Genomic DNA, 26,945 nt, shown 5'->3' on the forward strand with positions numbered 1-26,945 from the left:
TTGCATTTCTTTTCCAACTATTTCCTACCGCAACGAATCGTACCCACCCCATTCAAGATTTCCCATCCCAATAATTTCCCATCCCAAGAGAGATTTCCCTACCCCAATGCTTTTCCTTTCCAATGATTTCCTCCCCAAGGAAGATTTCCCATCCCAATGCCTTTCCTTAAGGATGCCTTCCTCCCCAAGGAAGGTATCTCATCCCAATGCTTTTCCTTCCCAAGGAAGCTTTCCCATCCCAAGGAAGATTTCCCATCTCTTTCATTTCCTAGCCCCATGGCTTTCCAGCCCAAGGAAGTCTTCCCATCCCAGCAATCATTTCTCATCCCACTCATCATTTCCCATCCCCACGATTTCCCATTTTCACCATCCAAAAGACAGCTTAGCCAGCCCACAGCTAGACAGAGATCCCAACAGGGATTTGCACGATTCTGGTAGATGCAAGGGCATGGACACTTGGCGTGCTAACGATTGCACTTTATTCCAGAGCAACACAGATCACCGGTACCAAGAGCGCTATGATGAATCTCTGTAACAAGGCAATGGATACGAGAAATGGCAATAAAGTGGAAAAAATTTGCGCTAATAAGAAATGCACTGGGTGACGCCACTACAGCGCCGATGACGTCAGCGGCCGGCGGACCGCCGCGGTGCCTTCCGCCAGGGGGCGCGGTGCGGCGGCGGCCCCCGGGTGACGTCACGCCCGGGTGACGTCACGCCCGCGTGACGTCAGGGCGGTGCCCAGCGCTCCCTCCATCCCCTCCGTCCCCGTTCCTCCCCCCACGATCCCCGCGGTCGGGCCCGGACTGCCCCCCCCCCGGTCCCCCGGCGCCCAGCGCCACCCGGAGCTCCCTAAAGGAGCCCCGGCACCGAGCGCCCCCGGTCCCCGCGGGCCGCACAGCCCCCCCACAGCTCCCCCACAGCTCCCCCATCACCCCCCAGAGCCCCCCCAGAGCTCCGCAAAGCCCCCCGCAGCCCCCCGCAGCCCCCCGCAGCCCCCCCACAGCTCCCCACAACCCCACCCACAGCCCTCCCAAAGCCCCCCCACAGGTCCCCAAACCCACCCACCCCCCCCCAGCCGCCTCCGGCCTGGCCCAGGGTCCCGGTGTCGCATCCTGCCCGCAGCACGGGTCCAGCACCAGGGGCGGGGGGGCTGGAGTCGAGTTTCCCCCGCACGTTTTGCGGCTTTTTTGCGGCACGTTTTGCGGTCCCCCCCCCCCCCCCCGAGAAAAATAAATAAATAAATAAAAGCCCTTTGCGGGGGGTGCTGGAAAAAATGGGCGGGGGAAATGGGGGGAGGCACCGGGCGCTGCCCGCCCCCCCCCCCTCGAGGCCCCAAGCAGGGCTCCGGGGGCCGGGCTCAGCCGGGAGAAGCGGCTCGGCCCCGGCAGTCCCTCCCCGCGGCGGGGCGGGGGCCGTGCCGAGCCCTGCCCCGGCCGTGCCGAGCCGTGCCGAGCCGTGCCCCGCCGCCGCCCAGGCTCCCCCGGGACTGCCGGTGAGTGCCGGGCCCCCTGCGGCCCCCTCTCCCCCCCTCCGGTTCCCCCGGGCGGCTCCGCGGGCCTGGGGCGGTCCCGGGCCGGGCCGAAGCGCTGGGACCGGGCCTGCGGGGACAGCCCCGGAGGGCACGGGCCGGGGGTGGGGGGGGGGCCCGGTCACGGGAAGGGGGCACGGGGCCGGTGCCCCCCGTGTGGCTTCCGAGCCCCGCTGCGCCCTGTGGCGGCCGCGGGCCCTCCCCGCTGGGCGCTGCGGAGGGGTCTGGGGGGCGCAGAGGGGATTCGGGGCGCTGCCGCTCGCTGGGGTCCCCGGGCAGCCCTGGGGGTCCCCGGGTATCCCTGGGGGGCAGCACAGGGCTAGGGGGGAGCAGGCTGGCTGGAGAAGCCGGAGGTGCCCCCCAGCGAAGGGACGAGCCCGCTGGGTGCCCTGGGGTTTTCCACCCCAGGCCCTGGGTGCAGGGCTGGCAGCGTCCCTGTGCTCCAGGCTGGGGTAAAAGGCTTGGGGTTACGTCCTGCGGAGCTGTGGGCGCTCAGCGCGCGGTCAGGGAAACGCGGCCGGGTGTTGGAATCGGCCAGAAGACACCCAAGTTTCGGCTGTTCTCTGAGAAACGACGTTCGCGTTGGATTCTGCTTTTAAAGGGCATCGGCGCAGACCGAGAAATTCCGTGCTTCTCTGATAAAGCCTGCCATGAAAAAAGCTCGGCTGTGGCAGAGCTTGGAATAAGGGAGGGGATGTGTTCTGCCACCTGGCCGCCGTGCCTTGAGCCCGTTCCAAGGCAGGGCACCAGGCGTGGTGTGTCAGCAAGCCCAGCCCTTCGGTCCAGTTTGGAGCAGACACGATCGGGACGGGGTTGGCCGGGGCACCTTGGTGCCTTGCTAGCTGGCTTTATGCGTGCGTAATTGAATTCTTCAGCACACAGAGTTAAGTGTTCCTCCAGCCCTGAAGCTGTTTTTTGCCATCCGAGCTGTGGGCGAGGGGTTGTGGTAAGTGGCAGAGCAGTGACAAATCTGACCGAGCAGTTCCTTCCTTCCCTGCACTAGCAAAGGGAGCGCACAGGGGAGCTTTATCCTTCCAGTGCCCCGGCCTGAGCTGCTGATGGGGACACTGCTGCCTGCGGAAGGTGTTCAGGGGCAGGGACCGTTGCCAAAAAACTGCTGAGCTCTTCCCCCGTAACCTCAGTGCCTTTTTCCTTACGGCACCACATACACAAACACGCTGGAACAAAAAAGCGTTTCCAGCTTGCACAGCAGGGTTAACACCGCTGCCTTTTGCAGTGCTCTGCTCTTTTTATTCACAGGGATGTTTAATCTGGATGAAGAAATCGGAATCTTTAACACAGTCACTATTCAGTGTGACATTTCTGTTTTATTGCTGCTGTAGTTTCCTATCGCAGGGACATTTGCCCTGAATCCAGCGCATGTATCATTTCCTTCGGTTTGGCTTTCTTTCTGCCATCGCATTTCACTCAAAACTTTTCTGCCTCTCTTCCTCTTTTCCTTGTTTATTGACATTTCTTTTGCCATCAAATCTGCTTGTTAAACCAGCTTGTTCTGCTTCTGTGTGCAAACCAACTGAATGGTAAAACAGTTGGAAAAGCCTCTGTGAAATTCTAAGCCATTATTTAGGTTCTGGGTAAAGCAAATTAAAAAAAGAAATAGAAAGCTGCCTTTATATTTCTGTAAGAGATTTTCCTGCAGTCTAGGTCATAATCTGTCCGCTGATATCTATAATCACACGAAAGGGAAAACAAGCTCAATTTTCCGTGTGCTGCCTGACTGCAGGTGTTGTAATAATGCACAGAAAAACAGGAGAGCGCGGAAGAGTGCCTGTGTGTAACACGTAAGTGGCCAATGTCGTGCTGAGCTAACTTGCCTGGACAGCAACGCCCCGATGGTGTTCCAGATTTGTAAGAGTCATGTGCAGCGTGAGCACAGGCTCGGCTGCTCTTGCACAAGGATCTGGGCTCGCTGATAGCAGCTCCGAAGCACCGTGGGCAGGACCAGGAAGCGATCTGACAGCCGTGGCGTCGCTGCTGCTGCAGGGCTTCAGTGCAAGGAGAGCAGCTCAGGCCGTGCTGGACTCGAGGTGCGGGGAGATGGACCCGGTCCTCGTGCTGGACACCCAGCCTGTGGGTGTAGGGTGTAGGAGAGGGGTGCAGGAAAGACCTTAGGGATGTTTGTGTGCAGGGACAGGCTCTGCACACGAAAACAAAAGCATGAGCAGGAGAAATAAAGTCTGGGGAGGTGGCAAATAAGCATTTTTTGGGGGATTTTTGGTGAGGTTTAATAGTTAAAACCGCGGTGCCACAAGGAATTACACGTTGCAGCAAAGTGAGCTGTTGAATGCAGCAGATTCTAAGGAAGAGGGAAAATGCTTCTCTCCCAGTCCTCGAGTGAGCTTATCCGTGGCATCCTTACCTGCACCCCAGGGCTGTCTTTGCCTTCCAGGGAATATCTGTGCATGCTGGTGGGGCTGCACACGTCCGTACCTGCACCCACCTCCACGCTGTCCCCTGGCGAGGTCACAGCCCCGAGTTTTGAAGGGGACGGGAGCTGAGTCTCTTTGCTCCCAGGGCAGCATCGCTGTTTCTCCTTGTAGCCTCAACCAGGCTATCACACTAGCCATAGAAGCTTCTTCTAGAGTGGTGCACCACATCCCTCTCTCAGGCAGAGCCTCTGTGGAGCAATGCCCCAGCCCCGTCCTGCTGCACGCCGGCCTTTGTTCGGGCGTTACAAAGCAGGCACCCCAGGGCTGCCGTCGTGGCTGCGGGCGTTCGGTGAAGACCTCAGAGAAATTATTTGATTATAATCATACTTTACAGTCCCAATTACTTAACCAGGGCCATTAACCGGCAAGGGTAGTATGGGTGGCAAGGGTGGTATTAATTATTTGCTAGAAAACTGACACTCCCTCTTTTTGTTATTGCAGTTGTCGAGCTGCCGAGGGACTTGTACAATAACAGATTGACCAAAAGCTAGAGCCATGGTGAGTGTGCTTGTTTTCTGTACCATGATGTGCCAGGCGTTCGCTCGGATCAGATAAATGTGGGGAGTGTAGATGGAGCAGGAAGAACACTGTCTTTTTATTGGGGGGTGAGTTTATCACTTCCCTGTTTCCTCATGCTAGAGGTCAATGATCCACACGTATGGGCTTTTCCTCTTTGAGAGTTAATGGAAAACCCAATCAGATATTAATTCACAGGGCAAGTATTTGGGTAAACTCTCTGGGCATACTCTTCTTTCCTGGTTCAACCTGCAGGGTTGCCATCTGTACAGTAGTTATTCCAATGCCTTGTTCTCAAAAGCCTGGCCTACGTGAATGTTCAGCGCTGCTTTGCTGCTGGCTCTTCGTGGAAACAGACACCTGGAGGAGACGGGGTCATCCCACAGAGATGGCACCGGGCAGGAGGAACCTGTCTGTAAATCACCATTTTGAGCAAAACACTGCACGTCCTGGGCATTACAAAATCACAGAACGGTGGGGGCTGGGGGCACCTCCGGGCCCCTCTGGTGCCACCCGGCTCCAGCAGGGCCACCCAGAGCCCTGCGCCACGTCCAGCCGGGTGCGAAGGCTCCGAGGAGGAGGCTCCGGCACCTCCCTGGGGGACCTGTGCCAGGGCTCCGGCACCCGCCCGGCACGGCCGCGCTTTGTGCTGCTCACGGGGAGCCTCCCGGGCTCCAGTTTGTGCCCAGCGCCGCTGGGCCTGGCACTGGGCACCGCTGGAAGGAGCCCGGCTCCGTCCCCTTCGATGGGAACAGATTATTTTGCTATTTACATGGAAAAATGCTACCAATGTTCAGACCCCTGGAGGGTTTGAACAGAGATGTCAGGTGTCCAGCCTTTGTTTAATTGCAAACCAGATACGACGCAGGCAGCAATACGGAGATACCTTCTCTGTGTAGTTCCGTCCTTGTGGCTTATTTCTTATGTGCCTGGGAAGTCCCTCTAGAACAGACTGTTTCTCTTTTGGGTGGGATGGGAGCCTGATATAAAATCACTTGTGTGGGTGGAGTTTACTTGCTGTTGCTATATTTGCATCTTTTATGTCTTTTTTTTTTTTCAATTCAACTCTACTGTATGCATGTATCACTGTATGTCTGCCTTTGATAACTCCTTTCCTGTGGCTTTAGGCAACAATCAAGGGGGTCTCAAGTTTCAGTGCTGAGCAGGAAGCACAGGCACTAAGGAAGGCTATGAAGGGATTTGGTAAGTTGATCTCCCTCCATGGTTAAACCTTTTTTTCCCCGGCACTGAGAACGTTTGGCCTGGTGGTTTGTTAGAGGGGAAGTCTAGCTGTTTGCATTGCCCCACTGCACCGCCCACCCCAAAACTCTTTGAAAATGAAAAGAGGCGTCCTGTCCCCCTGAAATGCAGCCTCCTCTGGTGGTGTGGATCCTGGCACCCTCTGTGCTCTTAAATACACGGAGTCAGTCTGGTCGGTGGAGATAAAGTCAGGAGTGCAAAGGGATGGAAGGTAATGGCAGAGTGGGGACAGCACTGATGACCACAGTGTGTGCTGAAGGGTGATTTTTTAATGTTTCCTTGCTGGTAGCCTGCCTGTTTATTTGTGAATTTGTGTGTGGTCTCTCTCAGTGTTGTCTCCAAGCTGCTCATAGGTATTTTATGATGGTAATCCCACAGACTGGGGACCCTGTACCTGGTCTGAGGTGCTACACTGATTTTTCTGATGTGATATGAGAGCACTGAGAGGAATCGAATGACTTGGTCGTGCTGAGATTTGAACCCAACTTGAAATCCAAGTCTGGCCACAAGAACATCCTTAGGCAGTCTCTTTTCTCTCCTGCAGTATGGTACTGCCATGCCGCTGGCCGGGTTGAGGCACGTCTGTACACCGATCTAGTGCCAGTGCTAGAGGAGCAGGCTGCGTAAGGGACAGAAGATGGCACAAGGCCAGGGGACACTTCTGGTGCTCGTGCAAGCAGCCAGGCTAGCTTTCGTTTGTTTCTTTCAGGCACGGATGAAGATGCCATCATCGACATCTTGACCAAACTAAACGTTTCACAGCGTCAGCAAGTTCTGATCACCTATAAAAGCACTATCGGCAGGGTAGGTAGTCTGCAGAGATTAGTGGCTGTGGTTTTAACTGGGAGATGGGGACAACTTTTAGGTTACGTCGCTTGGGTGAAAAGTGAAAAACAATCAAGTCTCCGTAACAGTACGGTTAGCGGAGCCATTCCCCGGCCAAGTTTATTCTGTTTGTGTTCACTTCAGAGCAACTGTTCATGCAAGGAGGGTTGGAGCCTGAAGAAAAGTGGCGAATGCGTTAGTTCCTTCTGTTCTCAAAGGCTGTACCTTCTCCCAACTCCTTTCTCCTCTTTTGGCCCTCCAGGATTTGATTGATGACTTGAAGTCTGAGCTGAGTGGGAATTTTGAAAGGGTGATCATCGGGATGATGACTCCTACCACCATGTACGATGTGCTGGAACTGAAGAGAGCTATGAAGGTGTGGAAATCTTCCTTTCGTATTGCTTAAGTTCTGGTCAAGTTAGTATGATATGGATTAATTAATTTCTTATTAATTATTAACTATTATATGAAGAATCCTGGTTGCACATCAGAAGCAGTTTTCGGTATCATCTTGGATCTTGTCTTGGCAATCCCCTAGGGTGCCGGAACAGATGAAGGTTGCCTGATCGAAATTCTGGCTTCTCGCACAAATGAAGAGATTCGGCGCATTAATGAGAACTACAGGCTTCGTAAGTAGTGCACACTGACAGCCCTTGTCACACTGCCTAAAAGTCAGTCTTGTGTGCAAGCATACGCACACAGAGAGGAAGAAGAGGGGTCCGCTAGCCTTTAAGTGTGACAAATTGGCCAGACCAGTTATTACCGTTTGTCCAGAGAGAACCTCTGAAAGAAACTGATGTCAACCACAAGATTGCTAACAGCCTCAGGAGCTAGAACTTCACTGAAAATTCAATTAGTGTAGATAAAATGGGGTGGGACGTTATGGATGTATGGATCTATTGCTAGTTGTATACTGTGTGTTTTTCCTAATTTGGGGCTGTAGCACTAATTATGATGGCTGGAGAGCTGTAATGATGAACCCTGAGCACAGTTCTGTACTTACATAGCTTATGACTGGCAAATGTTGAGGACAGCATCCAGGTGGACCTGTTACTAACAGATGCCATCCGTGTGTGTGCTCCTTCTAGAATATGGCTCTTCCCTCGAGGAGGACATTGTTTCTGACACGTCTTCCATGTTTCGCAGAGTCCTCGTGTCCCTTGCAACAGTAAGCCCAGTCTAGGGGAAATGGGGGTGAATCTTACTGTGGCTGATAGGCATGCCTCTCTGTTCAGTGGTGATGGCTTTTATTTCACTTTTCACCTCGTGTGTCACCTTGCCTGCTTTTCAAACCCAGCTTCTGCAGGGAGAGGAGTCTGTGCATGCATTCATGCAATGGGCTCTTTTTAAAATGGCCCAGGTAAAGCGGATTGCTGCTCATCTCAGAAGCACAATAACATCTGAGCTGTATTTCACTGTAGTTGTAAGCTACTGTTTACTTTTAAGGACTCCATTATGTTCCTACAGTAACTTTTCTTTTGAATAGGGAATTGCTTCCAGTAGTTGTTGTGGTGAACTGAGTCTTTTGTCCTTGTATGTCTGCAGGGAAACAGAGATGAGGGGATGTATGTGAATGATGCCCTTGCTCACCAAGATGCTCAGGTGTGTAGTAATCTTCTTCCTTGCAAGAACAGTCTGTTCATGTCTACTTGATGCATGGTGAATCCCTGCTTTTCCAAGACCTCTCTTTTTTATTCAAGGCAAGAGAATGAACCTGAAGCTGTGCTAGACAGCAGCACCCTAGACGGAGACCTGGTCTCTGTTCTCAGTTTTGACCCTTAGAGAAGCCTCTTTGCTGTTCTGTGACTCAGGCTGTGATATGGGGGTAATGGTTCAAGCCTTCTTTGTGAGGCTCTGATGAGAGATCCCTAAACAGGCTGGGTGTTTGGCAGAGGAGATGACAATTCAGTTGAGAGTTGCTGTGCTTCATCAGTACTTGTTGCAAAACATCTGTGATCTAGACAGGCCACAGGCCAGCAGTGCTCAAGCACCAAGGAAGTAAAAATCTCATCTTATGCACACCCGGTCTTCCCCATTAGCCTTATTTTGTCTATTCACATTGTCTTTAAGTGCCTGTATGAAGCGGGGGAGAAGAAGTGGGGAACAGATGAGGTGCAATTTATGTCCATCCTCTGTACACGGAACAGGTGTCACCTGCTAAGAGGTAGGACCCTCCACAGTGTCCTGGAATATTTTTTTTTCCTTCCTTGTATGAGCATGATGCTTTTGTAGGTGCTTCATATGTGTCCAGTAACTGCGAACTCCTCTGAGACAGCAGGTGTCCTGGAGAGAGCCCAGTTGTATCCATTTCTTTCAGGCTGTTTTGTTCCCTCCTGAGACTAAAAGGGGCTTGAGAAAAAACATAGGTACAACTTGCTGCTGCTCCAGCTTTTAAATTGGAGATAATAAAGTCTGACTCCCATTGGGGCAGAGAGGAAAGAAGCTAAGCTTTTAAACTGCCATAATTAACTAGCAGGTCTTGAAAATGCTAGCAGCTATGGTGGGTCAATTAGCAACACAGTTAATAATTAAAATGAATTATTTCTGTGTGACAGCCCTGATTTAGCTTACAATGCTGCAGTAATGAAACAGTGATCAGGCAGAATATGAGGTGCTTGATCTTGCAAAGTGATCCTTTGTGGTTTGCATGCTTCATGCCGCAAGGAATTTCTCTGACTTTTTATCATGGATTCTTCCTCCTAGTTTTTGATGTATACAGAGGGATTGCTAATAAGGACATAACAGACAGCATTCAATCTGAGATGTCAGGAGACCTCGAAGACGCTTTGCTAGCTGTGGGTGAGTGCCCTGCTTTTAAACTTTGTCTGCAAAGTAATTACATAATTAGAGATGTTGCATCTTGCTTTGACTGCTTTACATAGCTACAGGAGGCAGACGTGATTTGTTTGTTGTTTTTTTTTTATGCTTTACAGATACAATCAGGTGAGAAAGTGTTGTGCTTTATCAAGTAGTTTACTTGGCCAAGTGATGCTTTGGCAGCTGACATTTGCTGTCAGGAGGTAGTGAAGCATTAAAGAATATACAGCTGTGCACTAGGCACAGAGACGTCAGCTCACAGCAGGTCGCTGTCTGTGGATGTCCCTTCCAACCCAAACCATTCTGTGATGTCTCTGCATTGCACCTGCTGTTTGTCAGCCTTTAATTGTATCTTCACAGAACAAACACCTCCACCAAGAAAGTGCTGCAAAGGTGTGGAAAACCTCCTCTTCCTGTTTTTATTGACCTTCATTTCTTGTTCTTGTCTCTCTTACAGTAAAGTGCATGCGCAATAAACCTGCGTATTTTGCTGAAAGATTGTACAAATCCATGAAGGTAAAGAGCTTTTTTTTTTTTTTTTGATGTGTTTCTTTTTTGGCTTGTATTTCCACGCTCAAGTCAGTAGCATCATAGCAATCATTAGATAACCTCTACTGTTAATGGGGAAATAGGTCTGAGCTTTTCTGGAAGAGCTCAGACTTTCCTGAAGCTCAAAGCAATATTCTTCCTCAGCAGAAAGCTGGGCACAATTTTAATGCAAAAATGCTCTAATTAGCAACAGATTCTGCAGAAGACTGAGCAATAAAACCTTTGTGTCTCTCACTGGTTTATCCAAAACATTTTGTAGTTAGTTGTATGTGGTTGGATTACTTTTTAGGGCCTGGGAACAGATGACAACACGCTGATCCGAGTGATGGTGTCCCGCTCTGAAATAGATATGCTGGATATCAGAAGGGAATTCCTGACCATGTATGGGAAATCTCTCTACTCCTTCATTAAGGTAAACTTCTTGGTGTTAGAAACAAAGAGCTGGATTTGCTAAGTGGCTTAAAGGAGACAGCTACTTGACACCTACTGGGTATTTTAGAGCAGCTGAGATTAAGAAGACACTAGAATAATGTACCAAAACTGTTCCTGAATGTTCATTGTCAAAAACGATACAAACCCTGAAAAAAAAGAAGGGGGGGAAAAATGTATGTGCTGGAAGAATCCAGCCATTCATAGAGCTGTAAAACAAATCATGATCCTTTTTTTCTTTTCTTTCCAGGGAGATTGCTCAGGAGACTACAGGAAAGTTCTGCTCAGACTCTGCGGTGGAGAGGATTAAATGATGCCTGGTATATTGCCTGGATGATGGGAAGCATCATAAGGATTGCGCTCTTTCTATTTTTTTCCCCAAATAGCTTATTAATTGCTATGAATACTGACTTAGGTTAATTAATGATCTGGTTGGATAACGGCAGTTCCATTTAATGCTTACGATAAGCTTTTATGCTTGCAACACCTGTTTATATACTACTTTGGCTAGTAAAGCCCATCTTAAACAAATCACTTTAAACAAATCTACTTTGTTTTTGCTTCCTGACAAGCTGTCCCTCTGCCTTTGCATTTACCAGCAAAACTTATCAACTGAAGCAAATTTGGACACAGAATGTAGGAAGCTGCAGAGCGAAAAATTAACCTCATCAATACAGGGAGAGTGCAGAATATAGACTTGCTTCAGCTTTTGCAAGATAATTAAAAACCAAAGAAAATTAATCATGTAAAATACAATCATATTTAAATCTTAACTTGTTCTCTGCTAGTGTGGAACCTTAACAGCCTTGTTGTGCTTTATGTATATGTTGCCTGTAGATTTGAAGATCGGGAAGCTGACACTGGTGACATCAGAAAGAACTCTTGCTGCCCTAGGCCTGGTTACAGGTCAGCCCTGTAGTCTTGGTCTGTCCTACTTGGGAGTGTAAATCATCATGTTTATATTTATTACAAGCAGTTACTTTGGATAAAGCAGTAACATTAAGGAATGGCCTGTCCCCAAAGCACGTCTTAACAGCACTACCTGATGCCTTATAGTGGGATGCCTTGTACTGGAGTCATTTACTAAGTCTCACCGGCGCTGGCTGGTGGGACTCCTGTATAACACTACGGTTAGAAACTCCAGTTTGGGTGCCAGTGTGACATGGAATTCCATACCAACTGCTGAAATAAACTTTTCCAAGCCCTACACACCTGTCTGCTAAGCTGAGCATTCTTTTCTCTACAAAATGTGTTTCCTGTTTGCTTTTTCAAGTTTTTTTTTTTTAACTGTTGGTGTATAATGCTCTGTTGAAGGCATCACAGATTGACACTGGAATTTGAGGGCACGATGTCACTATGGTCTGTGTGCCATTCTGTCACTTGTTTTGTTCCAAGCAGGGCCATGCTTGCCTCCAGAGTGCTCCAGGGCGTTGGACAGGCTTTACCAAGCTCCAGGCAAGCCCCACGTTGCAGCACCACGTCGCAGCCTCTAATCTGGTAACTGTGCCTTAAGCTGGTGACTTCTGGCACCAGAGGAAGTCTCCTGCCCCATTTAAAGATTCAAAACGACAAAGTAGGTTCACTGCCCTCAATGCTGAAGAGGGGGCAAATGTGCCTCCAAGCAACGAGTCCAACCCTAAACCACTTGTGTGGTTTACTGTGCAAGGCCAGGAAGAAACAGGAAGTCGTCGTAATGAGTGACTCCGTCCTGGTGGGACAGAGACACCCCCCTGTCAGGCTGACATAGACTGGAGAGGTTTGCTGCCTGCCAGGGCCTTCAATCCAGGATGTGGAGGGGCTGCTGAAAGTTGCCTGGGACCTGTTTGCGGATCAGTGTCTGCTTGGGAGAGATGGGATCAACCTCACTAAGCAGGGCAAGGATGTTTTCATCCACAGGACGGCCAACCTCATGAGGAAGGCTTTAAACTAGGAATGAGGTGGGAGGGAGTAACCAGCAGCACTGTGAGGGTTTGATGGACAGGGCTGCTGAGCAAAGGGCTTGGGGTTAAGCGCTAGGGAGGGATCACAAAATCAACAATGAGGATTAAATGGAGTCCTCCAGCACTTGCAGGTTAGCTAGGAAATGCCTACGAGGCACCATTGTGGAGAAATCCCCCAAACCCTTTCTAGGAACCCAGTGTGCTGGGGTGTGTCCCTGAAGTCCATGTACGTTGATGCATGTAGTATGAGGAATGAATGTGATGACTTAGAGATGTGCGTACAGTTTCAGGGCCATGATCATACTGGGATCACAGAGACGTGGCAGGATGGTTCCCATGACTGGAGTATTGCAATGGAAGGACGCGGGCTGTTTGGGAACAGGCTGGGAAGATGAGGAAGGGGTGCTGCCCTCTGTGTGACAGCTGCTGGAGCACACGGAGCTCTGCCTGAGGATGGATGAGGAGCTGGCCGAGAGTTTATGGCTTAAAATTAAAGGGAGGACAGGGCTAGGTGACATTGTAGTGGGACTCTGCTACAGGCCACCTGACAAGAACAAGCAGATGAAGCCCTCTACAGACAGATAGGTGCAACCGCACATACGCAGGCCTGGTCCTTGTGGGGGGACTTCAACCACCCTGGGGTCTGTTGGAGGGACAGCACAGCAGGATGCCGGCTGTCCAGGTTCCTGGAGCACCGCGGTCACTTCTCCTGCACATGACAGGGAGCCAACGAGGAGAGGAGCTCTGCTGGGCCTTGTGCTCAGCAGCAAGCTGGGGGCTTATGGGGAATGTGAAGGGAATTGTGGGGAATGTGAACTCCACCCTGTCATGGTGGAGCCGTGAGAGAAGGTGGAGGTCAGGACCCCTGAAGCAAGGAGGAGGGTGAAAGGCAAGCTCACAGCTCTGCCTTAACATTGCTGATCCCATTCCTGCACACGCAGGCAGCGTCCCTGTATTCTTCCCAGGATACACATCCCTGGTTCCTGTGCGTTTCCTTCTCGCACTCTACTTTGACCAGGAGTTCCTGATTCAGCCATGCTGCTCCCTTGCCTTCTTTGCCTGATTTGGCAAAATCCCTGGCCTTCTTTGCCTGACACGTGGGAATTGAATGCTCTTGTGTTCTAAGAAAAACGCTCGTAAAGACCTACTGGCTCTATTCTGCTCCTGGGGGCAGTTTTCCAGAGGGTACTAACTGCTAATTCTTTAAACTGGAAGTTCACTCTCCTAAAATTCAGGGTCTTGACTTTACACCTGGCCCTTATCTCGCAGGATCGTGAATTCCACCAGGCGGAGTCACTGCAGCCCAGGCTGCCAACAATCCTGACCTCTCCAATTCATCCGTGTTTGTAAGCAGCACGTCCAGTAACACTTCTTCTCTGGTTGGGCTCTCTATCACCTGCGTTAAGAAATTAACCTCCATGCACTCCAGCAGTCTCTTGGACTGCTTGCAGCTTGCTGTGCTACTTTTCTGGCAGATGTCAGGGTGGTTCAAATCCCACACCAAGATCAGTGTCTGCATGCGTGATGCTTCCTGTAGCTGAAGTAAGAACGCTCGTCAGCAGGCTCCTCTTTATGAAGCAGCCTGTCGTAAACACTGACCATGAGGTTTCCTTTGTTGGCTTGGCCTCTAATTTTTACCCGCAAGCTCTCAACCTGACCATTGCCGCTTTCCAAAGCCAGCTCTGTACAGTCAATCCACTTCTTCACGTACAGGGCACCCGCCTGCCCCTCCTTCCTTGCCTGTCCCTTCTGAACATTTTATAGCCATGCATTGCAGCACTCCAGTTTTGTGATTCATCCCACCAAGTTTCAGCAATAGTGATTAGATCAGAGCTTTCTAGCTGCAGTGGCTTCTGACACCTCCTGTTTGTTACCCAAGCTACGTGCATTGCTGCAGAGGCTCTTCAGTCAGGCTATCAGCCATGTCACCTTTATAGAGGAGCACGCCCTAATTCCTTTGAGGCAATTCAAAGGAGTTTCACTGTTGGATCTTAATACATTAGCAGCCCCTGCCTCTTCTCTGTTACCCAAAACTCCATCCCCTTCCCTGGCTCTGTCTAGTTTGAAGCTCTCCTTGTAAGTCTAGCCAGCTTGTTGGTGAAGACTCTTTCCCCCCTTGGTAAGGTGAAGCTCATCAGCTCCTAAAAGACCCGGATTCTCAAAGGTGGATCCATGATCATAGAAGCCAAAGCTCTGGTGGTGGCACCAGCCACAAAACTGGGCATTGATCTGCACGATGTGCCAACTTCTGCCAGCACCTCTGGCAAGATGGAGATCATTGGGCACCGGCCCTCTCTCTTGTGCCCTCTGTGCTCTGAAGTCCTGCTTGATCTTGCCCATGTTTTGCTTTAACGTGTCATTGGTGCCCACACAGAAAAGAAGCAGGGGATAGCAGGATGGGCTTTTAACTAGTAGTGGCAGTCTCTCTGTGACACCCCAGGATCGCGGTTCCTGGCCACCAGCAGACTTCCCTCGACTGTGTCCCAGGTCGGCAGATGGGTGCTTCAGTGCCTCTCAGCAGGGCCATCCACTACCAGCACTCACCACTTCCTTTTGCAGCCTTTGTTGTATGCTGCTTGTGCGGTTTATCCCTGCAAATCTTGCTCGTTATTTTTGTCCACTGACAAGGCTTCATATCTGTTGCTGGTTATTACATACATGGAAGAGGAGTGAGGCGATATCTTGCTCCCATGGGTCACAAGAGGCCATGGTGCCTCCTTCTCCAAGGAGGTTGGTGCCACAGGGCCCTAGTATTTCCCCTTGGGAATCCAGAGAGGTCCCAGTTGACTGGAAGCTGGCAAATGTGGTCCCAATTTTCAAGAAGGGCAAGAAAGAAGATCCTGGCAATTACAGGCCTGTCAGTCTCACTTCAGTGCCTGGCAAAATTATGGAGATTATTCTGGGATTTACTGAAAAACACCTAAATGACAATGCAGACCTTGGTCAGAGCCAACACGGGTTCACTAGGGGAAGGTCACGTCTAACCAACTTAATTTCCTTCTACAACGAGATCACCCGGCTAGTTGACCGAAGGAAGTCAGTCGATGTAATTGTTCTGGATTTCAGTAAAGCTTTCAATACTGTCTCTCACTGTATCCTTCTGGACAAAACAACCAGAATACAGTTGAATAAAAGCATAATAAGATGGGAGAACAATTGGCTGATGGGTCGGGCCCAGAGGGTTCTTGTAAATAGGGTTACATCAGGCTGGTGACCTGTCACTGGTGGGGCTCCCCTGGGCTCCATTTTAGCACCAATCCTCTTCAGTGTTTGAGAAAATTATTTGGATGTAGGACTTGAAGGATTTTTGAGTAAGTTCATGGATGATACAAAATTGGGTGGAGCTGTTGACTCCAGCGAGGGTGGTGAGGCCTTGCAGAGATATGTGGACAAATTAGAGAGCTGGGCAATCACCAAAGTATGAAGTTCAGCAAGAGCAAGTGCCAGATTCTGCACCTGGGAAGGGGCAACCCTGGCTGTACATACAGACTGGGGGATGAGAAGCTGGAGAGCAGCTCCACAGAGAGGGATTTGGGAGTTTTGATTGATAGCGAGCTGAGCATGAGCCAGCAGAGTGCCTTGGTGGCCAGGTGGGCCAACTGGGTCCTGGGGTGCATCGAGAAAGACCTTGCAAGTTGGTGAAGTGACTGTCCCACTCTACTCTGTGCTGGTGCGGCCTCACATCCAGTACTGTGTACAGTTCTGGGTGCCAAAGAAAGGTATAAAGCTATTAGAGAGTGTCCAAAGGAGGGCAACAAAGATGGGAAAGGGTCTCCAGGGGTATACATATGAAGAGCGGCTGAAGTCAGTTGGACTGTTCGGCCTGGAGAAGAGGAGACTGAGGGCAGACCTCAGTGAGGTCTACAACTTCCTCCCGAGGAACAGAGACAGGAGGAGGGACTGGGTGGCCCAAAGGCGCCCTGCAGAGCTCTGCCCTGGGACGAGCTGGCTGAGCAGGTCCCCTGGTGACACATGGGGCAGAGCTGGCTCTGCACACATCAAGAGCTCGCAGCAGGGAGGGATCTCTCCCCGAGGCTGGTGAGTAACTGGAGGAGTAACTGTTTGGATTCGGATTTCACGGGAACGCAAGTGCTTCAAATTGCCACTTTAAAGCACACAAAAAAACACACCCCAAATGCACCTGAGAGCAGAAGGGGCAGAACTGCCCTCTGCGATGCAGCGGGGACCGATTGTCCCGTAGGGCTCCATGTGGCTGCCCGGGGTCCTGTCTGTGGGGCCGTGCTCTGCCCCATCTCTGACACGGTCTGTGACAGCATCACAGTGCTGTCATGCTTGAGGTCAGAGTGGGACCCTTTATGTCACAATGACAGCTGCCATATCACCATATGCACTGTCCACACTGCGCAGAAGTGCAGAGGAGGAGAGTGGAGAAGGAGTTTCCTACTGGGAATCCCCACCACAAGGATGCAGTTTCCCTTTGTCAAGCTCCCCGCGCTGCGGGTGCTCAGCCTGGACGGTAAGGCCTTCAGGAGCTCTGCCACCAGTGTTATTGGGCGATATCAGTACCCAAAATTGCAGCGGCGGGGAGGGCTGGGGAGAAATTCAGGGGGCCCCAAGTGGTTGTCCCGTATGGCTGAGGGGTGACAGTGGCAGGAAATCTGTGGTAACACTTCCCCAGGGAGAGGGTCAGCTCTGGAAATCAGCATTAGAAGCGAAGGGGAGAGAAGGGCAGAGAAGGGAAGGGCAGGGGATCCTGTTGAAGGCCGGCTGACCTCCCTGCATTTCTAGACACCGCCTGAAACGCATGTGTTGGCGATCTGGGCTTTCCTTGCAACCAGTCACAGCCTCTGGCTGTTCCCCGCTGGCTCTTCTGGTCTTTCCAGGCGGGCAGAAGGGGCCTGGAGCTGCGGGGCCGCTTCCCCTTGCAGATGCCAGCTGGTGGGATGCCAGTGCCCAAGTCCCTTCTGCTGCCCCTGGCTGAGCCCAGCCCTCTCTCGGGCTCACCCTGAGGCTGAGAGCCTGAAGGCCGCCAAGAGCTCGGCCCTGCAGCCCCCGCGTACACTTGCTCCTGCTGACACCTCTGCCGACCGCTGCGCGTGCCAGCTCCGTGCCTGGGCAGGCGCTGAATGGCGGTGGGCTTGCTGGCCCAGAGCCTGACGTGTCTCTCCCTTGCTTTTCAGATGTCATAAGAATTTGGGACGGTGTGTCCCAGTACATGCTCCAGCAGTTTGCACTGAAAAAGGTGAGCTGTTCCTCCTATTCCTCCTGGCACGTGGATGCTTTCCGCAGTCCTGGCAGCCCCGCTGCCATCGAATGCAGCCGTCCACCCAATTCTCTGAAATGCTCCTGAAGGGCATGGAGGTGGGGCAGCGCTGCTGCTGTGGCATCCGATGCCAAGGAGGGAATTTGGCTCTGGTAGAAGAGAGGCTTCAAGCCTTCCTGGCACCTCCCAGCCCTCACTGCTGGAAGGCAGAGGCCCAGCAGGAAGCCTGGGGCACTTCTCAGGGATCACCCCTCGGTGAGCCTTACAGAGCACCCCTCGGGCCTTACAGAGCTCCAAGATGCTTGTTTGGCTTTTACTCTCCTTCTGTGCTATAAGGGGGAAGAGGAGACAGGAGAAAAGAACACGTCTTCTGCTCAGCGGCTCTTCTCCAACTCTTTCTGAAGAGCCCCATCCCACCTCCTCGCACCTCCGGAGCGGAGGAAGCACAGAATGCCAGCATCTCACTCCGACGAGTCCATTTGTCCTGCTAAAAGCACTTCTCCTGTTCTCTGCTCTCCGCAGGGTGTGGCCGTAGATGTGCTTGGCGTTTTCTACATACAGCGGAAGCACAGCAGCGAGGTGAACAGGGACATGGTTGTGCCCAGGTTTCACCTGTCGGAGAGGGTCGCGCAGGCGCAGGGGCTCAGCTACACCAGCAGCGACATCCCCGGTAGGCTGAAGGCACAAAGCCTTTGCTAAGCCTTGCGGCGCCGTCGGGCTGCTGAGCCGCTGCCCACCTGACGCTGTTCCTCTTTTGCTGTTTTCTAGATGATCTCAAAGTTGTCCCCCTGGACTATTCTCAATTGTCACAAAAGACATCCATTCCCGAGAAGCTGGTGAAGGAGTGTGTGAACGACATCGTGGTACTCTTCAGCTGGGGTGCCGGACTGGGGGAGGATTACGACCTTGTTTTCAAGGGCATCGGTTGTCTGATGAGCCGAAACAAGATCCTCACAATGAGATACCACACACAGTTTCTCCTCGCCATTGATGGGACTGGAACTGTCTTAGAATGTCTGCTCTCCGTAAGTTTAACATTTTTTCCAGGGCTCTTTCTGAGGCTCAAGCCAGACACCTCCCTAGCCTGGGATCCCACTCCCAGCAGCTTGGGGACAGAGCACAAGAGCAGGGCGAGTTCTGTTGTGCTGCCAGCAAAAGGGGTGCAGGGGGAGGGTTTCCCTGAGGGAGCTACGCTGAGCAGTGGCAAGGCGTGCTGCCTTTGTGGGCAATGGGACCCTTTCTCGGGCCTCATCTGCCACATCTCTGTCCTTTCGGCAGAACCCATGGACAAAGATTTGCGTGCTATCAGGCAAAGAACCCGAACCTTTCCACGTGCGTCCCGGTGGGATCCGCGTGCTTCCAGCGTGAGTACATGCACTTGTGCAGCCCTTGGCTCCTCAGCTCCTCCTTGGTAGGGCTGTCGCCAGAGCTGCCTGCTCCTGCGGATAGCCAGGAATCCCTCCGTGATGGAAGGACGGCCAGCTTCCTCCACGCGTGCTTTCTGCTTCTGGACGCTGGCTGTCCTCACCTGCTTTAGTATGGAGGAGGGATTGTGCTCTGCACTGCCAGCATGGATTGGACCTGGAGAGCAATTCAGGCATCCTTTCCCATCGAGATTCATCTCCTCGTTCCCTTTCTTGGTGGGGCGGTGGCAAAAAGCATTTGAAAAGGCAGCTTCTCAAGTGTCCTCTCTCCTGGCTTGTACCTGAGAGGCCTCTCAAGGGTAGTTCAGCTGCTCAAAGGCCTGGTACAAGTCGTGCTGGGGACATTTCCCAGACTTTCCTCAGACTGCAGTGAAGGAAAGGTCTCCTAAAGGCCTTCTTCCTCTTGGAGCAACAGAGAGTGGAGGAGGGACTTGGTGGCCCGAAGGGCGGCTCTGGGGTCCAGTGGGGCCCTGCAGAGCTCTGCGCTGGGACAAGCCCAGCTGAGCAGGTCCCCTGATGGCACAAGGGGCAGAGCTGGCTCTGCACACATCAAGAGCTTGCAGCAGGGAGGGACTGCTGGAGGCCGAGGGGCTCTGGTCTGTGCCACCCAGTGAGAGCCCTCCAAGGTGGTAAATAGTCTGGACACACTGCTTTAGTGATCTGGAGGCCCTGTAGTGACCGCCAGCTATCACTGTCACCGCCTGCTCAGGGGAGGTGGAGCCCTTTCTTCCAGCTCATGTCTTCTTCTTTCTAGGTTTAAGATTAAGCTACCCCCTGGCAGAAAAGCCGAAGAGCTTTCCTCCACTGAGCGAGACAGTGAGAAAGAAAGTAAGGACTGTCCGAGTAAGGACTGAGCAGGTCTGCACCTCCTCTTGTCCATGTGGTCACAAAGACGCTGTTCTGAAGAGGTGTCTTCTTTCCCAGCAGCAGGCAGCCCTCAGGCTAAGCCTCTCCACCACCAAAAGAAACGTCCACTGAAAAGAAACGTCCTGAAAGCGGCGAAGGACAAGAAAGGGCAACAGGACAGTAGAAGGAAGACTCCGGACAGGTAAGGCTCTTGGGCAAGCAGATAAGGGCAATGAGATGGTCACGGGAGCGAGAGATTTCTCTTGGACATGCCATCTCTGTTAGCTCTGAAAGGCTATTAGCACATCTCAGAAGGGCTGGTGTTTGCCAGCCAGACTGTAGGTGTACGGCAGTGTTCTGTGAGACACGGGGGTCAGCCTCATTCCTTTTCACCTTCTGTCTATCCAGCAATGAGTTTAGCGTACTGTTAGCCAGCCTGCAGACAAAGTTTGAGGCTGAAAAACAGGAAGTCTTGGCAGAAGACCTGGCGAAGGAGAGAGAGAGTGAAGGTAATGCAAGCCCAGACTACCTAAAGCATGCCCACTGCCCCAAGTTGCGGCTCCTCTGCAGAAGGACACTTCCCCACGCCACCCCATTCCCGAGCAGAGCTTGCCGAGTGCTCTTTCACTTGAGCACTGTCACAGGACCGAGGGGCCTCCTAGGAAATGCGACTCCATCAGGGTCGCTGCCACAGAAAGCATCCCAACGGCACCCAGCAGCTCGGCATGTGCCTCTGGTCTGAGCTGCCCCAAGGACGTGGCTTTGGCCTGAAGGTCTGAAGGCCTTTCTCATGTTTTGCTTCAAGGGCGTCCTCCCAAGAAGCCCCTGCTGCCCCGAAGGAGGCTTTCCCCGGTGACACTTCCTGTGCTGAAACCAGAGGACGGACGGGGAGAGCAAGCTGCAGGAGACAAGCCCCCTGAGAGGTGAGAGCTTTGGAGAGACGCAGCGGGCACCGGTGTGCCCTGGTCCTGGTGGCAGGGAGATGTTTGTGTTGGCCGTGTCGCCTCTGTCAGCTCGGGAGGGCTCTTTGGACGTGTGCACATTTCCTGCTGGAGAGCCCGGCACGGCGTGGCACGGTGAGACCCCCGCATCGTGTCAGCTTCAGCTTTGTGCCTGTCTTGTTCCCAGGTCTGAGCCCTGCCAAACACCATCTGCCACTCCGGGGCTGCTCCAACACCCCCGTGGAAAAGAAGGCATAGGTAAGGAGGGTGAGAAAGAAGGAGAGGTAGCGGATGGGCCCTGGCACAGGCTTGTGGGCTTCCCTCGTGCCTTAGTGTGTGCAGAGGCAGCCAGGGCTCTGTGTGGTTGCTGGGACAGCAAAATGTCTCTCACACGGCTGGGTTTGCCCCAGAGGGTCCATCTTCAGGGCTCACGGTGGAGGAGGACCCTGGCCCAGCACCATGCCCCACGCTGCAGTTGCTCTGCTGAGGGACGTCCCCGCTGCGCCCCGTGCCCTAGCGTGACTCGCCAAGCTCTGCGTGAGGGGTGGGCTTGTGCTGGGGGGAGAAAGGAAGGCGGGCTGTCCGTCCTCACTGCAGATACCTTCTGCCTTGAGGGAAGGTCGAGGCGGGGGGCGTATCCTAGAGATTCAGTGCGCTTTCATCTGATGAGGAAGGATGTGTTGGGAAGACTGTCAGAAGTCTCCCGGCGGGTGCTCAAACACCATTTCAGCTTGGGAGCTGGTGACTCGCTCCCTCCTGGTGGAGCTGCTCCCGGGCTGCTCACAAACAGGGCCCTGCGCAGACCGTGCCCCTAGGAGCAAACGTGTCCCAGGGAGCAGTGCAGGCAGGCGGGAATCTCCTCCCCATGCCTGATGCCATCTGCCCCACCAAGTCTCTGTGAGGTCTCCAGCACTCCCTGGCAGGCCCTGCTCCTCAGGAGGTGTCCTAGGGAAAAGAATACTGGACAAAGAAAACCCAGGGGTGAGAGTTGCTCTCTGGACCTGCAGAGTTGGATGAGATAAAGGGTTCTCAGGGGCCTCCACCCCACAACGAAATGTGACTCCAGGGCCATTGGGGTCGCTGCCACAGAAAGCATCCCAACGGCACCCAGCAGCTCGGCATGCGCCTCTGGTCTGAGCTGCCCCAAGGACGTGGCTTTGGCCTGAAGGTCTGAAGGCCTTTCTCATGTTTTGCTTCAAGGGCGTCCTCCCAAGAAGCCCCTGCTGCCCCGAAGGAGGCTTTCCCCGGTGACACTTCCTGTGCTGAAACCAGAGGACGGACGGGGAGAGCAAGCTGCAGGAGACAATCCTCCTGAGAGGTGAGAGCTTTGGAGAGACGCAGCGAGCACCGGTGTGCCCTGGTCCTGGTGGCAGGGAGATGTTTGTGTCAGCTACACTGCTGGGCAAAAGGGCATGGAAGTTTTCCTGCAGGAGATAACTGGCAGTGCTGCTTTTCTCCCTACATCCCTGTCTCCTTTCACACTGTCCCTGCAACCCTAAGAACAGCAGCGTGACCACCCGACAGTCTTCCAAGTCACTGTCAGCTGGGGCCTTTGCACGAGACCATCATCTCAGATGATGCTGTCTTTCTCTTTGTCCCACTCAGAGAGGGCTTAGTCCTGAGCACCTCTTTCTCTGTCTTTGAGAACACAAGGCATTGGCTACCCAGCTCTGCTCAACAACCACCTTCTGCTGCAGAGGCACGGGCTTGCAAAGTAGACGCAAGTATATTTGGTGGAGTCCCAACACTACCCACTTTGTATTTTTAGTGTGCTACCAGACATTGAGAGGGACTATTCCAAGGAGGGCAAGAGCAAAATGACGCACCGCGTCAGGAGGAAAACTGAAATCCCTGCCTGCAAAGGCCATCAGAGAGCAGGACAGGTACGTGGTCTTGCCCCATGTCACTTCTGCGTTGCATTGAGGAGTGGAGAAGCGCTTATGGTCGTGCCCAAAAGACTGGAGGGAGTCCAAAGGAGGGTCACGGAGATGATCAAAGGGCTGGAGAATCTGCCCTGCGAGGAGAGACTGAGGAACCTGGGTCTTTTCACCCTTGAAAAGTGAAGGCTTGGGAGGACCTCATCACAGTATTCCAGTATTTAAAGGGTGGCTACAAAGCCAACAGAAGCTCTCCTTTCACAAGGGCGAACATGGAGAAGACAAGGGGCAGTGGGTACAAGTTGCACTGAGCGAAGTTTCGTCTTGCTAGAAGGTCTTAGGACCAAAGGGGAGCAGTTAGGTGTCCGTGGGAAGGAAGAAGACGCTCCCTGTTGTGCCTTGTTCAGAGCAGGGCATTAGGAGCGGGGTGCTCAGTACGAGGCACAGGAGCCCCCCAGCCCTGAGATTAACTCTGTCTGTTGTGTGTCTGTCGCCCCCCAGGAGGTCTGCTACCTGTGCATGCAGCAAGAGGAACAAAGTCTGCGGGCAGCCCTGCTGAAGCAGAAGGAAGAGCAAGAAAGGGCTGAGCGGGCAGAACTGCAGGCCTGGAAGGCCAGGATGGCAGCGCTGCACGCCCAGGTACGCACAGTGACCTCAGCCACGCGGAGGACTGGCATTTCTCTCCCCTGGCAGGGCTGCCGAGTTGTTTCCCCAAAACCCGGGGGGCAACTCGCTGCTGTCTCTGAGTCTCCTCTGCTCCTGTCCAGGAGAGAGAATCGGTCAATACCAGACTCAGTGGACAATTCGTCAACTAGCAGACAAAAACAGCCCTCTCCTTCCTGCCTTGAACCTGGGGAGGCTCCGCCAAGGCTGCCAGCCCTGGCACTGGAGCAGGAGCTCTCCCAGGCAAGGGCTATCCCAGCCCCGGGCTGCTGCCTGCAGGGGAGAGCTGGGCGCAGGGCAGCTCTTCGTGCTCACCTGTTCTGCTACAGGCGTGATGTACTCGTTTTTCCCTCGTAGTACAGTAAGGTTTTTAAGTCTGATTTGTGACCGAAGCCTCTGGACTTCACCAGCCACCCTGATATAAAAAGAAAGAAATTTGTTCCTTTGGCTTCAGTGCTTGAAAGATGATGCCTTCAATGCTCTTGTGCTTGGAAGAGCAGACTAGGCTGAGTGTCCGGAGAAAGGCTGTGTGATCCCCAGGTGCCTCCTGTGCTGTGCTGTGCAGGGATCGTTCCTTTGCTGGCCCCTCGAGCCAAAATACTCTCCTTTTTTTTCTTTCCCTCATTGTACAACAGAGAGCACGTGCTGCATGGAAGCTGGAGATTGCTAAAATAGCCAAAACGGAGAAAAGAGAAAACGACGATAACCTGGTAAGAAGTTTATACAAAATAAAATGAGGTCCCCAGCAGGTAACTGCGGTGTCTCAGCTGTGCCACTTGGGAAGCGCAGCGAGCCCCTGCTCTGACCTTGGCACCTCCATGGGGATTTGCAGCGGTGATTCTCCAAAATCCCCCAGCACATCTGCAGTGTCCCTGATGCAGTCCCCCACTGGGCTGGTGCTTCTGGGCACACTCATTTGCCCGCTGCTTGATAAGCCTCTCTCTCTCTCCAGAAATCCTACTGGTCCCCTCCTCCATCCTACACCATAAGAAGGGAGTATGACAGAGAGCTCCAGGAGAGGAGGGAGGTGTGGGGAAAGGAGCCAAAGCATATACCAGTGAAGACCTCACTGCAGTGGTAAGTGTGCACAGCTCCTGCCATGTCCTGGTTCAGTGGCAGCGAGACAGCGTTGGGCCAAGGACCCCGTCCCTGGCACAGCTCAGGGGCTGCATGCAGCATCCTGCAATTTCTCCTGGCCTGGGTATGTCCCTGTCTTACCCCTGGCTCCAGGTACCTCTCTACAACTCCAAGTGAATTCTTAGGGCTTCTAACCTCAAGGGTGTGGGAACAAATGGGACCATGGGTGTGAGGGGTGGGGCAGGCCTAGGGCAGGAGGGGCCTGAGCCAGCAGGTGAGAGCAACGTTGTCCCTCTGTTGCAGCCATCAAGCACTGCCAGCCATCCGGGCAAAGTTTTAGAGGTCGACGGAGCCGGCTGGGGAAGAGCAGAAGAACAGAAAGAGCAAAACCCATTCAGGGCTCACAACAAGAGTGTGCCTGGTTCCTCTGGTGTATCCGAGCAGGGCTGGTGCCTTGCCTTCCTGCAGGGGGAGGAGGCACCAGCAACACCAGCTGGCTGCAGAATGACACCGCTGTGAAGGAATCCTGTTGTTTCCAACTAGCCAAATGGGTCTCCCCAGCCGTCCGAGATTCACCCAGAGTCAACTCTTAGTTAAAGCAGCAAGAAACCTTGCAAGGACCCCACCCAACACTTTCTCTGGCTTCTTATACCCATACAACCTTCATTTTGTCCGCTATACTCAGTTCTGAATATATAGATACGTTTTGTTCCTTCAGATTGGTGGTTCTTTATTGCAGGACAGGATGGCTCCTGTTACCTCCCAAGGCAAGGTGGCTTCTGCTATCTTGCAGGCTCCGGTCAGCACGTCCCCCCTTCCCCATCAGTGCCACCCAGGCCCCCACACAATGCCACTCACTGGTGCTCAGTCAGCACTACATACCAGGTGACGCAGAGCTCATGCCATGGCCTAAGGCTTCACTAAATTTACTCTACGAATGTGAAACAACAGCCACCCGAATTCATAGAATCATAGAATGGCTTGGGTTGGAAGGGACCTCAAAGACCATCCAACTCCAACCCCCCTGCCATAGGCAGGGATGCCACCCACTGGATCAGGTTGGCCAAGGCCCCATCCAGCCTGGCCTTGAACACCTCCAGGGATGGGGCAGCCCCAGCTGCTCTGGGCAACCCGTTCCAGTGCCTCGCCACCCTTACAGTGAAGAATTTCCTCCTAATGTCTAATCTAAATCTGTTCCCTCTGTGTTTAAGACCATTCCCCCTTGTCCTATCATTATCTACCCGAGTAAAGAATCCTTCTCCATCCCTTTTATAAGACCCCTTTAAGTATTGAAAGTCCACAATGAGGTCTCGCTGGAGCCTTCTCCAGGCTGAGTATGGGCAGCTATCTCACCCTTTCTTCATAGGAGAGGTGCTCCCACCCTCTGATCATCTTTGTAGCCCTCCTCTAGACTCAAATTCCTTACATACCAGCACCTTGTTTCTCTTATAGTGTCCTCCCTTTGTTTTTACGAGTATCCCTGCATTCTATAATACATACATTTCAAACGTTCGCTCTGCCTCTGTGTTTTTATGTATAATCTCCACACACGTGCAATAGAGGATTATAGGAAGCAAGCACACCAAGACTAACATTATAATCAATACGAGGACTGAATGTAACATAAGATTTCAAACCCCGGTAGTAGTGGAAGACCATCCCAACAGTACTTCCCACGAGTGGTATCCACCATCCTTCCTAACCCTCTCCAGAACATGGTGTATTTCCTTTGTATCATGACGGACGGTGATAAAGATTTTCTGTCCATTATCTCATATATGCTCTAATAATTTGTGTAAATCATTGACCGTATACGGTCCTTCCCATTTTGGGTCTAGCTTGGTTTTCTCTGGAGATATTTTAATTACTACCTCATTCCCTGGCTGTATGTCATGCACCTATAATCCGGGTGGTACCAGCTGATACCGTTGTGCATATTTATGTCTGCTCTCAGCTTTGGCAACTACATTATGTATTGGGTTACTCATTCATCTCTGTCCAACAGGCTGGGCTTAGCTGGGATAAAAGTTCCTGGTATAGCCAAATGTCTAACAAAGAGAATTTGGCTGGTGTTAGCCCTTGGGTTCGCCTTGGGCATTCCAGACATCCCATAGGGCTAAGTTCAGGGCTTCTGGCCACCTTAATCCTGTATGGATACATACTTTTGTTATTTTTCTCTTTTAATGTCTGATTTATTCGCTCCACCATTTTGAGGTGGGCGATAGGGAGTGTGTAGGTCCTGTTTGATCCCTGAGATTTTATAAAGTTGTTTTATGACTGGCCATAAAATGAGTCCCTCTGATTCGATCATTTGTGAGACTTCATATCTTGGCATTATATCATTTAACAGAGCCTTAGCTACCCCATTTTACACTGGCCTTTCTTGCAGGGAAAGCTCCACCCATCCAGACAATTGATCTGCTATTAGCAGTAGATTTTTTTAACCATTTTCCATTCTGTCTATCTGTAGTCTTTGAAAAGGGAATTAGGCCCACAGCCGCTCCCTAATTCACAGGTGGGTCTCAAAACCTCATTGACAGGTTGGGCAGCTATTGGTTACTCTTTTGGCAGTTGCA

General features: G+C 52.4%; 2 protein-coding genes across 5 annotated transcripts; both read left to right on the forward strand.

Annotated features, from left to right (window-relative positions):
* Nucleotides 1-1,282: 1,282 nt before the first annotated feature.
* ANXA4 (annexin A4) lies at nt 1,283-11,586 on the forward strand. 4 transcript variants are annotated; one of them, XM_080568584.1, is made up of 14 exons: nt 1,283-1,495; nt 4,423-4,479; nt 5,625-5,700; nt 6,467-6,561; nt 6,845-6,958; nt 7,121-7,211; nt 7,671-7,750; nt 8,128-8,184; nt 8,653-8,746; nt 9,286-9,381; nt 9,857-9,915; nt 10,238-10,360; nt 10,628-10,697; nt 11,215-11,586. In XM_080568584.1, exons 2-13 carry the CDS (start codon nt 4,477-4,479, stop codon nt 10,685-10,687), a joined length of 948 nt encoding a protein of 315 aa, XP_080424710.1. In that variant the 5' UTR covers nt 1,283-1,495; nt 4,423-4,476; the 3' UTR covers nt 10,688-10,697; nt 11,215-11,586. The 4 variants fall into 4 exon arrangements, with proteins under 4 accessions (XP_080424710.1, XP_080424709.1, XP_080424708.1 ...); XM_080568583.1 differs by adding an exon at nt 3,197-3,333 and having other exon boundaries at nt 1,285-1,495; nt 10,628-11,586; XM_080568582.1 differs by adding an exon at nt 3,276-3,333 and having other exon boundaries at nt 1,285-1,495; nt 10,628-11,586.
* Nucleotides 11,587-19,843: 8,257 nt separating this feature from the next.
* LOC308182953 (uncharacterized protein) lies at nt 19,844-24,709 on the forward strand (the record flags this gene model as incomplete). Its single annotated transcript, XM_080568378.1, has 10 exons — nt 19,844-20,013; nt 20,220-20,320; nt 20,617-20,734; nt 20,940-21,010; nt 21,953-22,070; nt 22,521-22,635; nt 23,131-23,268; nt 23,928-24,002; nt 24,245-24,369; nt 24,673-24,709. 10 exons carry the CDS (start codon nt 19,844-19,846, stop codon nt 24,707-24,709), a joined length of 1,068 nt encoding a protein of 355 aa, XP_080424504.1.
* Nucleotides 24,710-26,945: the final 2,236 nt, after the last annotated feature.

The sequence above is a fragment of the Anser brachyrhynchus genome, assembly GCF_964034855.1.
Source record: "Anser brachyrhynchus genome assembly, chromosome: 26".
Lineage (NCBI taxonomy): Eukaryota > Metazoa > Chordata > Aves > Anseriformes > Anatidae > Anser > Anser brachyrhynchus.

What these genes read in the sequence shown, in the direction of transcription:
- ANXA4 (XM_080568584.1), top strand. An exon ending in ATAAAAGCACTATCGGCAGG is followed by an intron (nt 6,562 to 6,844) that starts GTAGGTAGTCTG and finishes TTGGCCCTCCAG; the next exon opens with GATTTGATTGATGACTTGAA. An exon ending in TAATGAGAACTACAGGCTTC is followed by an intron (nt 7,212 to 7,670) that starts GTAAGTAGTGCA and finishes TGCTCCTTCTAG; the next exon opens with AATATGGCTCTTCCCTCGAG.